Source organism: Diorhabda carinulata, chromosome 9, assembly GCF_026250575.1.
Source record: "Diorhabda carinulata isolate Delta chromosome 9, icDioCari1.1, whole genome shotgun sequence".
NCBI lineage: Eukaryota > Metazoa > Arthropoda > Insecta > Coleoptera > Chrysomelidae > Diorhabda > Diorhabda carinulata.
Window position 1 is genome coordinate 18,418,646 of NC_079468.1, and position 16,840 is coordinate 18,435,485.

At 32.6% G+C, this 16,840-nt stretch overlaps 1 protein-coding gene across 1 annotated transcript in view; it reads right to left on the bottom strand.

The window, feature by feature from the left end:
• Positions 1 to 46: 46 nt before the first annotated feature.
• LOC130897932 (cholecystokinin receptor) overlaps positions 47 to 16,840 on the bottom strand; it is a 142,627-nt gene continuing 125,833 nt past the window's right edge. Inside the window, exons 3-5 of the mRNA XM_057806918.1 lie at positions 5,597 to 5,794; positions 4,817 to 4,990; positions 47 to 661 (exon numbers count right to left, since the gene is read on the bottom strand). Of these exons, the coding sequence (XP_057662901.1) occupies positions 129 to 661; positions 4,817 to 4,990; positions 5,597 to 5,794 (905 nt within the window). The 3' untranslated portion in view covers positions 47 to 128. The remainder of the gene's footprint in view (positions 662 to 4,816; positions 4,991 to 5,596; positions 5,795 to 16,840) is intronic.

Genomic DNA, 16,840 nt, shown 5'->3' on the forward strand with positions numbered 1-16,840 from the left:
TTCTATCAGATAACTTTTATTATGAACAATATCAATGGCTAAACATTCATCCTAATATTAGAAAAATCGTAACAATCAGTCAAACTCTATAATATTATTGTTAACTGTTCAAATAAATGACGTGATTTTCAGTTACAGGCAGGTTCGCTGAGTCTGTTCGTCCATTTAGTCTCCAAATTAATTCCACTCCCTGTCGTCGTGGAGTGATTAGATGTTTTCATACATTTGAACAAATTCAAAAAAGATTTCCTGAAACCAAAATTCATGAAACAATAAGTTATTGGATTACAACAACTTGACGTATATGCCAGCAGTTGGAAAAAACTGATTCCTGTATAACCGATACTTTTGTAAACCACTGTAGAATCGAATAGAGCAATAGTGTTGATTACGTATAGCGGCGTCCAACAAATGAAAAATTCCAAAACAACAGCAAATAACATTTTAACGACTCTTCTCTTATTCAGAAGGCTCCGTTCTGCATTTGATTTCCTCAAACCTGTAGTTAGTTTTCTGGAACCTATAATAGGACTGTTTGAATCTTGTGACCAATTTTGTTGAAGCTGTTGTCTACTTGAATATGGACAAAACGAATTTTTGCAAGACGAACGGGTTGAGCTTCTTCCTCTGAGGTTGACATATACATTGACAGCGTTCACACCTGCGAATAATAAAAATCGTATGAAATTTGATAAATCATAAAAAAATTACAATATAAAACTGTTTATAAGAAAATATGTAACTGAATAGAGTGTGTCCTATACAGTTATAGACAGAAATTATATTGAAATAATGTGAATATACACAAATGAAAAATGATTTTTCACTGAACTAAGTAATCGCATTCTAAGAAAGTAATTCCAAATGCTCTGCACATAGACTCGAAAACAAACGGTGGTTTTATGATGAAAACAGAGGAAATGATATATAGGCAAGTGGATAATTTAATGCCCACCATCCGATATGGGGATCAGACAGGAACATCTTCAATGATGGACTCATCTTTTTACTTTACCTTTAATAAGAGAAAATCTCTCTTTTCTATATTACAGTGGGTGCTTTCCTTTCTTCACTAAAAATATATAATATGCAAAATCAACATCGACCGTACCAGAATCGTGTTTAGCAGATTCCGACTGACTTTATTTATATCCCGAGCATGTAATAAATTCAAAGAATCTTTCTGAATACAAATATAATAGAAGCCTATCTTATTTCATCAACTTAATAAGAATAAGAAGCTGATGAACAACTCATCGATAGATCTAAATTCATAGAAAAACATCCTTGGTTGAATAACATTTGCCAAAATATGTCAAAGCTTTATAGATCAAATTTCTATTAATTCAAAACAATTAAAAAAATTAATATAAAAGAATCGAAGCACACACACACAAACATGTAGATTTATCTATCGAATTTTATTTACTCTATACCATGTTTAATTTGTCCAAGAAAATATATAGGAATGACTATGCAATATCTAGAAAATATACTTAACATCAACCGTATTACACAAACATGAGCAAAATGAAAAGCATGAATTTGATTTTAAAAATACCAAAATATTTACTCCAGATACGAATTATGAGTTAATGATAAACAAGACATGAAAAATTTTAGCTTTGAACTGATACAGAGGAACCTGCAGAACTAACCACTCATGAGATCTTAAAAATGAATAAGAATAAGAAGAAGAAGAACCGATATCACCTTCAAACGTCAAACGTCAAATCCGACATTACTATATCACATATTTATACACCTTTACCATATATGAAATCAATAACTCCTAAACTTTCTGGAATCTTCAAACAACACAGCGTACAGTCAAACCTTTAATATTCAGTCTATTTTTACTAAAATTAAAGATAAACACCAACCAATAAATTGCCTAGCATAGAATATGGAAATTCTTGTTTACATTGTGACAATAAGTACATTGGTCAGGCGAAGGAGTCACTCACCAATCGGATAACCTCCCGCAAAAGCGATAGAAAATTATATCCAATAAATAGTTAGTTCTAATTCATAATGACCCTAGCCTATCAAAAATTTAATATCATTCAATTAATACCCAATCGATATTCAACATCATTCTTGATAAGATAGACCAATGTAACCCATAAAAATTCAAGGTCTTCCACAATCTAACCAATGAAAACTCACAAATATTTCTAAAAAGCGTCAATTTGAATATTGGAATCAATTAACACCTGCCAGGATATTATTTGATATCACTCTTGTGGGAGGTTATCCCATCCCTAAAATTTCTAGAATTTTCGTTATTTTATATCGTTTCTAATATTAATTTTGAGGTATTATTTCATTCTAGATGCTGTTCTCTTAAAATGAATACCAAGAAAATGCATTAAAAAGAGATATAAGGAACAGTTATCTTCGAGTTTCGATTTCAAGTGATATTGTTGGACTTTTTGCTTAAAATCATGACTTTTTCGTCAACTTCAGCACGTCAAGAGGACACTATATTCTTGATAGAAGTAAAAGATTTGGACCCTCTCTCTGGATCGAATTAATCACCAACTGTAAGATAAGTTCTTCTGAGATTCCTTTTTTCCTACAGCAGAAAAAATTTGTTCGAAATGCAAGCACTGTAAAAGAGTTTTAGTATGGCTAAAGACTGCAATCCCTCTTAGAATTTTGAAACATTTCATTGATAAGCTAGAAAAATTACGTACTGAATGGCTCCTGCCAAGAAAATCTGATACCCAAAATAAACGTGAAACGTTATTTCAAGAGCACATCTAGCTGCGTCTATTTGACATTGCTCACCAAGTGGCACGATGTGTAGAGTAGAGGAAGACAAGGAGTTTTTAATTGATCAAAGAACAGAAAGAAACATGATAATTTCATAATAAGATTGAAAGTATAACAAACAGAATTCTTCAAAGGAAAATTACAGAACAAAAGAGTCTTGAAAAAGGGAAACGGCATGGCTTCTCTTCCCTGACATCTTAAACAGTGAATATTTCAATGTTAGATGAGGAATAGCAGATCATTCTGATCCAGATCCAGAGAAGCCACATCCAAATATTTGTATACGTCCTCCTCATTTTTAACTCTAAAAAGATGCGATTTCCAAACATACTGCCATACTGAATCGGCTGCCAGCAGCTTTGAGACATGACCCTAATGCACTGCCATTATCACGACGCACTAAGGAAAGAAGGAAGGGAAGTTATATTTGCAGAAATAAAGCAGTCCAGTTTATTTGACGGCACTGTCATTGTCCATTGGGACAGGAAGATCTTTCATGGTATTTAGGGGAACGAAAAAGTGGATCGTTTGCCCACATTCGTATTTATAGATGGCAAGAAGAAATCGCTTGGAATACCGAAACTTGGAAGTGGTAGTGGTGCAAATGCAGTTTATAAGACACTAATTGAGTGGGGTTAGAAGAAAATGAAAGTCGGCATCTGTTTAGACACAACATCCGTTAAGACAGAAATTAAAAATAGAGCTTGCATTTCGCTGGAACACAAAGTTGGAGAAGAATTATCATGGTTGGTATATAGGCACCATATTTTAGAGATCTTTGTCAATTCACTTTCTGTTTTGGACGATCCAGTTTTTTCCGATATTCCTTTATTCGAAAAGTTAAAGGCAGCATGGTCTTTGATTAACCAACAGAACTTCAAACCATTGGAAGAGGTTCCTGGAAGTGAACATTTGAAGCTCATTGCAGTAAATGCTTAATTAATTGTCTTAGAAAGTAAAACACAGACCCGAGATGTTTACATTAAGTTAATAGAGCTCGCTTCAGTAGCTATGGGCCACACTTTCGAACAAAAAATCATTAGCGGGTTCCAGGTGCAGTACATCATGGATAGCGAAACTGTTATATGCTATTAAAATCTAACTATTTCAAATTTCAAATAAATGCACTCTCCAAAAATGTTTCAAGAGCACAGTATTTGAATAAAATTAAGAAACTTGTGAATGAATCCTTTATTTGAAATTTTAGAGTTATTCATTGGTCATCTTCACAACTCAGGGTAACTTGTTTATGTTTTTATTGAAAAAACTGGGTTTTCATTTTAAGTTATTCTTCGTATTTTATTATTGTTGATCTACACAAAAACTAATACATTCGGAGTATTTTGAATCAATTTTCATGGTAATATTTATGGTATAAGCAACGTTCTGGTAATCTACGATAGACAAATATATAAATACAGCTGGATTGGTTTCAAAAGTAAGATAATAATAATCTAGGCCACAAATCAAAATGAGTGAGAAATAAGTTGTTCTACAAAAATTTTCTGGTAGTTTTGATAAAAAAAGTCGATCATATCCATTTCCCATATCAAAAAAAGCAAAAAAATACCCAGCTTGACCTACCCATAATCCTATAACAAATAATCAATTCAAAAGTAAAGAGCTCGCATTTTCAAAGGCTCGTGTACTAGTTAACCTTGTAATTTCTTTTTTAGTAACATATTAATGAGATAGTATAGAGTAATATCTTCTTTCGAGAGGGAATATTCTAGAATATGAACGGTCCTGAAATAGGGGATGTCTTAACAAAAAAGTAACATTCGATTGTTTTTTCAAATTTTTTTTAGCTGGTTTTATATATTGTTCTAATTGGAATGGAATTGTAGACATGACTAAAAATGCTTATTAATTGTGAAAGCAGCTTACAGAATTAGTGCCATATCTTTATCGAAATATCGTCGCAATGTGCTTGAAAAGAGCAAGAGTCTGTCACACAATGCAATAGAATTATCATCCATTGAAAGAATTTTTATTTTTAAATTGTATTTTATTGACACATCTATTATTTTCGACTTACCATTACTTCTGATGGATTTTTCAGTCTTCATTCCTTTACAAAGCGTTATCGTTATTAAGGAATAAGTTACTGCCATCACCAAAAGTGGTATAACTAAAAGTATTGCATCCAAAAATAAATTGTATGCTTTTTCACACTTCAACGACGACCAGTTTTCTCTGCATTTTTGATTGCCTACAAACACAAAATAACACAAATATTATATCTATATACAATGATAAAGCAAAATTAGAATGCTTTGGTGGAAAGAAAAATATACTTTTCTGTATCTCCGGACAAATATATTGATTACAGAAGGAAAGACATTTACTTAAATGTTGTAGAGCTCCTCAAACAATATGATATACAGATAGAAGCCAAGCTCGAAACGTGATAGTTTTTGATGAGAAGGTACGAAATGAATTGCTATTTGCTCACAATAATATGTTGAGGCAATGATACGAACAATTTATAATATAAAAAATACGCAGAGAACGGTATCACTGAAACGTACTCTCAATGAAGTAATTGAAAAGAGTATCGATATACATCATCATTCAATGACATGAATAAAAAATTCTTGAATAACTTTATAAATAAAGTCTATGATATTGTAATGATTGGGATACGAGATATATTGTAGTGCATTCGTATGGTTTGAGAGAAAATTGTTATCAATTAGTCGATGTTATGGTAGTACTCACTTTATTGTCAAATCTATCTATTACAATTATTCTTTGATATAAAAGCATCTACAAGGATATCTTTTATTTTTACTATCGACTTATCTTTCCCTCTTACCTTGACGTGTTGGCTGTAATTGGCTGAGAGCTGCTATAGGGGCCATACAGATAATGCTTCCAATCCAGATAAACAAAATCAGTTTGTAGGCATGATTCAGAGTCTGCCATCGTAACGAGCGTAAAGGATGGCAGATGGCATAATATCTCTCAACAGATATCGCTACTAAAGTCCAAACTCCCACCGATACTGAGCAAGCTGCAACAACGGAAAGTTTATTATAATTAGAAAAAAATTGATTTCATTGTTTTGATCAATTTTGTTTGTTTTGATCAATTTTGTTTGTTTTGAATTATATAGAATTATATGACACAATAATGGTTAATATTTAGGTTATGTATATTCTCTAATTGATTCGGCAACGTGGTGCGTAGGTGTGAACAGTCATTTTTATTTCCAATCAACAATTTACCTGAAAATCGATATTAGCAGTGAGAAATAATTTTGCAGTAAATAATGAACAGATATTAAACGGTTTTTAAGGTAGTGGCAATTAACGGAACTACTACAAAATAAATTACGGCGTTGCCGGCTTGTGCTTCAATTCTAGAGACCTGAATTAAAAACCATAAGTTAACACAGAGAAGAGAGAAACCTTTGAAGTGTGTCGTTGTGTATAACTATAACTGAGGGACTGTTAACCGGAAAGAAATCAAATTAAAAGATATGGGTGATAAATTGAAAACCTAGTAAACAAAGTAGAACGTCAGGAGAATTGGAAAATATCAAACCTATTCTGTTTTATTTTAGTTAATGAAATTTGCAAAAAAATGATAATTCTGAGAAAACTTAGAGATAAGAGCAAATGGAAAAAGGTAGTTATCAAATATGATAAACTGGTAATCGACAATAAAGTTTATCAAACATCAAAAGAAAGCGGATGCTTGCATATGGAAACAGACGATGAGGACGAAGATGGAAAAATGATGAAAGTAAAATAAAATCAATAGAGGAAACGGGACGAGAAAAATAAACATAGTAAAAACGAATACCAAGATAATACTTTGGAAAATAGCTACTTGGAACAGTGTCTACATTGGGCCTGTGAGGAACAAAGACAAAATGACAAGGAAGAATCTGAATAACGGACATATTTATGATACTTTATAGTGGTGTATATCCAACGGAAAGGGCAGCTGCAGATGTGGGTTGCTTAATACACAAAACCTATTTCAATGCATTTACAAAAAAGAGCCTCAATCAGAAAGGACAATGAAAATAGAATTATTTAAGGAATGAAAAACATCTCTTATTATTGTGGTATATGGGTCAAATTAAGAATATTATATGGTTCCAACACAAAAATATACATAAATTCACAAGGAAAGTGATGAGTAGAGAAAAAAGATCTCTTATTGACTACGTAATAGTGGAAAAATAAACAGACATTGATACTAGAGTCAAACGCAGGATTGAGATTGGTAGTTATCACTTCCTGCTAGTATCTCCGGTAAGGAAAAATGAGAATATAGACAAAAGTAAAATGATAATAGTGGATGAGTCAATTTTGAAACTATAAGGACATATAAATTGAAAGAGGAAGAAGTAGCAGAGCGTTTTGCACACGCAGTCACAGAAAATATAAGAATCAAACAACTGAAAAACTTTTCGGGGGACTTGGAAAAAATTTGGAATGTTTTCAAAGTAGCGATAAACGAAACAGTACAATAAGAATGTGAAATATGCAAAACAAGAATGAACAAAAAATTGATTATCCAAATAAAAGAAGAAATAAAAAAGCAGACAGATCCATGGAAGCCGAAGCAAAGAAAGCTTTGGTAACAAAATGGAAAGAGACAGCAAAGGGAACCAGGAATTTTCTTACTAAGCAAAAAATCTTCGAGGAATGGTAGGAAACAACAAGAAATATACACGAAGGAAGAAAATCGTGGAGTTTCAATATAAGAAGCAGAAATAATGTAAGGATTGAAGTCGTATTTTGAGCACCTACTGAGGGGAACAGGAACAAATACTAAGCATAATGAAGAAATTAATAAAATAAGTAGGAAAGAGGACCATCATGATAACAAATGTGTGATAACGAAGGAAGAAGTTATAGAAGGCTAAAAATTAGAAAATATGTAAGTTCAATTCTTGGAAATGTTGAAATTTAGAGTACCGAACCACTGATAACAATGTTACAATTATTATTATCTATGTTATTATCTTCTTCAACTTTAATATATCCGACTTATGAACTTAAATCCATGTGTAAGATGTCCTTAAATTTAAATCAAACAAAAAGTGGCACGAAATAATTTAATAATAATATCAATAAAATAAGGAAGGTGTCGATTCAAAGTGAAAACTCAGTAATTGTTCTAATATCAAGTTATTTGTCGCAATCGACGCCCCTGGCTTTACGTCGAGACGAAGCTGAAAGATACAAATCACCTCTGAGGCCAACCATTACCACAACTTTACAATATAGTCCTTTGTTCCAGGATCGTTTCAACAAATTCACTTGATGAGTTGATAAATTTTTTGTTTACTTATCAAATGAAAAGCCAATAAATTTATGTCCTATTATGTCCTATCAATGTGTAGTTTTCCTCAAAAGGATACTTAACGTTGTCTCCACTTGTTTTATCTATTTGATTTGAGCATACTATTGCCTCTAATCTAAGTATAATCTAATTTTGGAAGCTTTAGATTTATCAATGTTGTTGATGTTCAAATTTGGTATCAATACGTGAAAATTTTGCTCAAAAAGAGGGAACTAGCACATGGGAACATGATCTTAAAACGGGGTCGGCAATTAACAAAAATGGGGAGGATAAAGTGGATGAAGCGATCATAAAAATCAAAATAATGACACTGAAATAGAGAAAACGAAATACTGTGTGCAAGAAGGGACGAGATAGCTATTGGAATAAGAATATATGATAAAGCTCATAAAACATATACTAGAGTAACAAAGTAAACATATATCAGACAGTGAGGAAAACCATATCAAAACTTTGCTAGGAAAAGATTTAGAATAAAGTGGAGAATAGTTATTGGAGAATATTTACTAAGAGCCGTTTTTCTTTGAATGAGACGAAATTATCTAAATCAGCTAACAAGTCAGACAAAGTGAGAAGAAGTATATCAACAGTGTGAACGGAAAACCCATGTCTGAAGAAGATTAAAAAAATATACGATTGAACACTGAGAGTGGGACAGTATATAGTTTGAGCGCCCTTCTTTTTAATTAATTAAATGACAAAAAAAGGAAATCAAACTATATTATCAGATCGCATATTGCATGATACAAACTATAAAAATGTTATGAAAAAAATAGACTTACAAATATATCGTTAGAATAGAGACTTTAAGATGAAAGTAGTGGTTATAAAATTAAGAGAAATTACGACAAGTAACGGTAGAGAAGAAAAAAAGTATTAACGAATTTGAGAAAACATTTATATCAGATGAAAATGAAAAAATTGGGCAAAGTAGAGCTTCGTTCGAAAATAAAGTAGTAAAATAAAAGCATCCTATTATCTAGGAGTGTGAATGGAAACATATTCGATTGAAAAATGCGGAATAGATATAGTCAAAATATGCTTCATTTGATCTGGCTGGACAAGATGCATGGTAGGGAGAGTTACAAGAAAAAAATATATCGGTCGAATAAAAAGAGGTGGGAATATCATCGAACAAATGAGATAACAGAACAAAAATATGCATAGAACAATAAGTACTACTAGAATTAGAGTCTTAAAAATTAGCTAGAATGATTATTCTCTAGATTTCAATCTTCTTCTTCTACTGCCTTGCATCTACAGTGCGTTGGTGATTATCTTATAGTCAAACATCTATTTATAGCGGCATGACACAACTCTCCGGTGTTATTTATGCCAGTCCAGTGTTTTATATTGCGTAGCCATGACATTTGTTTTCGGCCTACGCCTCTCTTTCCTTCAATATTTCCTTGTATGATCAATTGGGGTATTGTATATCTTTCTCCTCTAAGAACGTGACCCAAGTATCCAATCTTTCGCACCTTGATCAAGTTGAACTCTCTGTCTCCGCTCTTCTTAGTACATCCTCGTTCCTCACTCGGTCTGACCATGGTATATGCAACATTCTTCGAAGGGTCCATATTTCGAAGGCTTCTAGTTTATTGATGGACGATATCTTTAATGCCTATGTTTCCATACCGTGCAGTAAAATTGACCACATATAACATTCGAACATTCTATACCGAAGGTTTAAATTTAATGACTGCCTGTCTTGCGTGCTCAATGCGGCATTTAATTTCCTGCTGAGGGTCTCATTTCTCATTTATAGTGATCCCTAGATATTTAAACGTCTTCACTTGCTCGATAGGCGTGTTATCTATATGCAGTTGGGCACTTAAAATTGCATTACTACTTATTGTTATGCATTTGGTTATTGTTGCATTTATTTCTAAGCCATATGATTTCCCAATATTATTTATTTTATCCAGTAATAATTGCATCTCGAGTACATTGTCTGCGAGTATTGCCGTATCGTCCGCATAGCGAATATTATTCTGAGGGTATCTATTAACTTTAACGCCATAATCAGAGCCCTCAAGAGACTCAGCAAAGACATTCTCTATATAGAGGTTGAACAGCATAGGAGACAAAATACACCCCTGATGTACTCCTCTTAAAACTTTGAAGTCTTCTGTGTTGATTGTCTGATTCAACCTAACCCGTTCTTTCTGGTTCCAATAGAGGTTTTGAATAATTCTTATATCTCTGCTGTCTATGCTGGTGTTCTACAGCGTTTTTATCATAGTATCATGCTTAACGGTATCAAATGCCTTCTCTTAGTCGATGAATGTGATGTAAACGTTAGGTTTAGACGTTTAGATTTCAAGATGAACTGATAAATATTTTCTAATATTGTTTCGTCGATATTTCCATACACATAGGGCTGTTTTCACATTTAACAGCGTGAGTAACATTTTGTTCTCAGTTATTTTAGCGAAAAAAAGAATCAAATCAAACCAAACACTCCAAAAAATAAACTGAATATATGTGACGATATAACTAAAAATAATAAAACCATTGAAGAAACTTTCCCAATTGAACTAAATTTATCGAAAAGTTATGAATACGGCTCTGCACACTTATTTTTACAAACAAGAATCTGTGTAATAAAGACGGGTCTAACGTGATTTCTATTTTGTAAGCGAAACTGTTTTTCTTCTTCTGTTTGCTGTGTTGTTCATGCAAATTTTTCATTACTACGTTGAAGGATTATTGCGACCAGCGTCTATTTTATATGGAAGGCAAGATTCGGGATAACGTAATCAAAAATTCATATTTTAATAGTTTTGTAATGACAAAATCAAAACTAGTAATTTTTTTAAGTTTAGCAGAACATTACAGGAATTTTAACGATCTATAGCCTTCAGAGCGGAAACCATTTTAATGGGGGTGTTGAAGTTTGCTTTGTTATTCCTTTCCAGAATAATATATTTACCATTGCTTTCGCTGTGATTCTCAAAATGATCTTATAGGATATATTTTTCCAATCTGTATTCCATACATATTGGACAGATTAACTATTAAGTTTTTCAATTGATATTATTTCTTGAAATACGGAATGGCAACAATATTGAGAAATTAGAGCTAGTTGCTTATGAAGGAGATCATAAAAGTTATGACTCCGTGATAACGCGGAGGATAATAGAAAACATGTAATTCTTTTAATATTCCATTCTTTGTTCTATTGTTATCGTATAAAAATATATGTGTAGTTGTAATTCTATTTTTAAAAATCAAAATTCCAAGTTTGAAAATATGATTGGCGCAGTCAGTAGAATACGTTCGGGTATCGGAAATGAACAGTTTCGCATTGTGTCGGAAGTGAAATTCGGAGTTTCTACATCTTGAGGGCGTATTACGAACTTATAAACGATTGAATTAGTAGCAACAGCAGGTAATTACGAAAAAAGCTATCGTGTCGAGGACCAATTTGTAAGCGCCTTTCCTTTTTTAACTTTCCAAACCTTTTTATAAGGATTTCGGTAGAATAGTTGAATTCTCTTCGTTGGAAAAATTGCTTATCATAGACATTGATTCTGATTGATTTTCATGACTGATATTGATGAAATAATTAACGAAATTTCAAGTATAGAAATATATAACAAGAATAATGATAACACTTAACCGAATATTCTGTAAAGTTTACTAACACCCATATATCCAAAATTAAAATATGCCTGAAATAAACTGGGGTCTCTCAAAATATGGAATTGATATATTATACGATGCTAGCAGTACCGACAATTTGATGATGTACCATTTTTTGACACATACTTCAACCAGTTCAAGAAAAGCTTATCGATAAAGCAGAAAATAAGTAGGTGGTCGTGATAAGTTACCAGATTATCCCACTTTGAAAGAAGGTCTAATGCAATGTTTCGCTGATTGTAGAAATATTGATTGTTTAGTCCAAGAGCTGAAAAGAATGAGACGGAATTCCGCTTCTTAATGTCCAGGATTATTCGAGAAGCTATAGAAATAGAGCAACGTCCAAACTGTCTGTATACAAGGGACGATAGCCAGAGATTACCGGCAACCTTCTTCAACCCCTTCGCTTCAATACCGCTCCGACCAACAATTAAACTTCCTCTAGAATTCCCCGAGAAACCGATCTCCACACATTTATTACCCCTCCCGCCAATAATAACTTTCCATGAGCGCCAAAAGCCCAAAATCCGCCAATAGATCCTTTATAATTACAAGGTCCAGGCAATTAGCCCACCAGTGAGTCGAAGACCAGCAGTGATTGTGTTAGTGTCAACTCTGATGGTAAGCATATTATTTTTATTTTCTATTTTAATTATTTTATATTTTTTGTTTCAGCTTTTCATTTTCATGGCGAAATTCCAAGTAGTAGGCAGATTGAGGCCTTGGAATCAACTAGGAAAATGGGTGATTCGTTGTGTGGAGTAGGCAGATTGAGACCACTGATTGGATTACCAATGAACGAATAACCACCCTATCCCCACCTAACTGTTACAACCAATATTTGAAATAAGTGGCTCGATAATTTCATCTATAACGTTGTCCTTTTCCCACAATCCATCTTCTTCTTTAATCATATGATTTACTGCTTTTTCCGAGTTTTCAGGCTTCACATCATTCACAGTCTCTTAAAACAAATGTTAAACATCACTCATTTTATAAAATATTTCTTTCTTCTTGTGTGCCAATACTAGTTCTATCGTTTTCAGTTCGAATGCTATGGTGAAGATCTAATCACCATCTAATCTAATCACGATTCTCTGGAATTCCATCAATTTCATATTTTTTGAGTTTCTCTCTATTAAGGGAACACAAAGAATACAGTTCTATTGTCAAAGAATGGGAATGCAATTTAATATTCTTTGAGCTTAGCCAATTCTAAACATATTTTTGAACCATTTGGTTGTGGACAGTTTTTCTAAAAGTCTAGAGTGATTCCTTGCATTATCCATTAAAATTATACATTTCTGGCGAAGAATATCTATCATTTATTCTCACCATTCTTATTAATATCAGCCATTCATATCCTTATGGTAGTCACCGGAAAGAATAGATTCGAAAGTCAATAAACAACCTTTGAAAAAACAGATTAAAATGCCGATGTGTACTATTATCAGTCTGAGCCTTGCCCTTTTCCTGTTGGTGGATTTAAACCAGTATATGAATGATTAAAATATGGTTTTTGCCTTGTAAAAGTACGATCTTGTCAGACTGTATTTGGTCTATGTTTTCTATAAATAAAATATCATCTTCGTTATCTTATTTCTTTAGGTTATTCCTCCTCCATACTGCAATTTTGTTTATTTTTATTAAAAAAAGTCTATTTCTTTTAAAAGGTTATATAGTGTACTTTTACTCAATTTAGAGCAATTCTAATCATCTAGACAAGGACCTATTTTCCTTCGAAGTGTTTCTTAAAAATGATTATCTTATTTTAGGTTGTCCTAGAGCTTCCCGCGCTGATTGAAACTTACCACATCTCTCTTCTTTAATAACTCAGTAAATAGTAGATTCCCTAATATCAGGCGTACTACGAACTAATTCCACTGTGCATCAACACTTTCACATAAATGTTTGTCGGTAAATGATTTCAAGCAATTAAATATTAATTATCGCATTAACTGTTAAAGAACCAATTTTTCGGCGTTTACGCGGCCCTTTCAAATTTTCCATAATCACTTTATAATTCACAATAGATTGCACCCTGCACCTTGCAAGTTGCAACTAAACTAAACTGCTAAGGCACTTTGACCTCCCTTTCATATGGAAATACACAAAATCATATTTTCGGCGAAATTTGTCGGAAAGAGATTTTTAGAATTAAAATGCCGTTTTTATATTTTTATGTACAGCTTATGGTTATAAAAAACCAATAAAAGAGTGAAAGCTTGGATTATTCTGTAATAATACTAAGTTTTGGAATATTAATAATATATATAATATAATATATAATAGAAATTTGTCCACTATATAGTCCCAACCTAAAAGAAATATTGAATAATGTAGGACCTAGCTAGAATGAAAATCAAGAAATCAATCTAATTCCAAAAATACAAAAAGATCCAAACAGTCTTCTATATTCAAACTCGGACTGACATTGAAATTCAACAAACATCCCAACAAGATTCTATGTTTTCAATAGCAATTACTGAAGGAGTATTAAACACGTACAAAACCAAATTATATGTTAGGCTTCAAACATTACTTCTATCCAAGTAATAAATGATGTGAAAGATTATGTTGCCCCAAACAAAATGCTATTTATTCAAACACTCTGATTTACGTAGAATCTTCAGGACTACTATGTAACTATACTTCAAAAATTCTGTTTTCCAAATTATTTAAAGTAATACCGTATTAGAAGATTGACGCACTAAAGAGGAACAAGTACAGAAATTTGAATATCATGAAATGATAATCAACGAAAACATACTCGGACAAATTCAGATAGCTAGACAAAGGTTCAGGAATCGGTGTGAGAGAAATCAAAACATGTGCTATATGTCGATGACGCATTGATATGTGCAGGAAATGAAGATGATCTTCGAAGATCATCAAATACCTTCAATTATCATTAAATGCAAACCAGAACTAGAATGTGGAACAATATAACAATAGAATGAAATACAAGTACCTTGGAATTGACATAACCATTTATGGGGAAGTGAAAGCACAAGTAGCTATAGCAAATAAGGTCGTAGGATGTCTACCGAACGTAGTATGGCAGAACAAACATCTAATATAAGGAACAGAGGCGCGAATTTCCAAAGCTATACATCAGAAACAAGACCAGAAACATTGTAAACAGCTCTTGGAGAGAAAATTCTCAGGCGGATTTCGAAAAAACCACTATTAGACCGAGAAGAAAGCGAAAACATCAGATGATTATGTGAAGTAGATAACAGCGTAAAAAATTATATGAATCAAATGGCAGACGATAGACTGACGAAAATAGCTAGGTAGTGGTTGGAACAAGGAGCAGAGGTCGACCACAAAAGAGGTGGAGTGACAATATAAAGCCAGGATGAAGATATCGAAGAAGGAACACACTTATTATGGAAGAAAGGAGAAGAAAAAGAAGAAAACTTGCCGCTGTAGTACAAACGAAAAGAAAATAAGACTTATAAACGATTTTGATGGCCAAAAGTGTCTGACAACTGTGAGCACACTTGCAATAGTATGGGATGCTAGCTCAATGAGAGATATGGGTTTTTACTTCTTCAGCAAAGGATTAAAACTAATACTAAAACAACTGTTTTAAAAAGATGTGGCTGATGAAAATAATATTTCTAGCACTTATGACAATAAAAATATTGTACATGTGTAGTGCTAGAGAAGACATAGAGCTAACTAGTATCAATAATCCTTCATTACCAATTCAGTGATGAATCACACATTTCATTCGTAGTAAAAATACTTCAATACATTATTCACATTTAGAATCTATCAATAATATGTGAAAACATCATTTTTTCGTTATAAAATTGGGATGGATTTTTGAAGAGCGAATCAAGAAAACGTTGCAAGAAGCAGAACAAGAGCAAGAAAGAGCGCAACAGAAAAAAATCGAAAAGAAAGACCCAACATCGAACACCACTCTGTTATGTTCCCTTCTGGGAGGAAAGGATTGATGAAGGAACTGCTAACGGCATACGGCATAGAATAAAAATGATGACTCCTTGAAAATAAGGATCATATTTGTAATTTTAAAAATTCAAATTCGAAGTTACAATTTCGAATCATTCCAGTTCATACCTTCATCACACATATTATGTACACACTTTCTGAACATATTGGAGCAACATAAATTTTCTAGCCACGAGCATATTCGACCATGTATTCGAAAAGATATTTGGGGTGATTTCGATTAAATTTTCTCTGTTTTCTCGTAAGGATTTATTATACTTTCAAATACGTACTTAGTAATTTTAAATAAGCTAATTGAACCTATTTCATCGGTAATGTATACAAAGACAAATTGTAAATCGCTACTACAACAGATGTAATTTATCATCTGGAATATCTTAGTATACAATTAGAGTATTCTCGTTGATGAATCACGAGAATCTTGAATGGTTTTGATAATTATCTCAGTGATGATTATTGTGGAAATATGTTTGTCAATCAAGAAACCGTTGATGAGTTTTATTTTATTGAGTTATCCACGTATCCATCAACATATAAGAATAATCAAATATATTTATATCAGAGACAATACGACAAATAATAAATTATTGTGACGAACAATATTTCTCAGATAAATCTTGTTATTTATATTCACTGTTTCCAATATAGAATATAAGTACAAACCAAAATTTTCTGAGAAAATTTTCATTACATTTCTGTATCAAGATTCTGAGTAAGATCACAAACGCCCTTAGAACGTGTACAAATTTCTGATAAAAGTTTGGAGGGAGATGATCGGATTAGAATATTAAGGAATACTAGATTTTACCTGCGGCTTCGCTCGCATCGAATCCATTAAATAAGTATCAAAAATCATTATAATAGAAAAGAACGAACTCTGTAGCTATATTAGAACCTGAGATATAGATCTTTGAATGTAGAAAAATTGCCAAAAACCTACAAAAATCCATAACTCCACATTGAATGTCCGCGCCTAGCTCCTCTCCAACTCAACCGATTTAAGTGCTCAAAAAGGTGTTTCAGCGAGTGTTCTTAAACCAAAACGAAGTCTCTATCTTGAATAGAACCTGAGATATTGAGGATAGAACGTGTGTTTGTGAAAAAA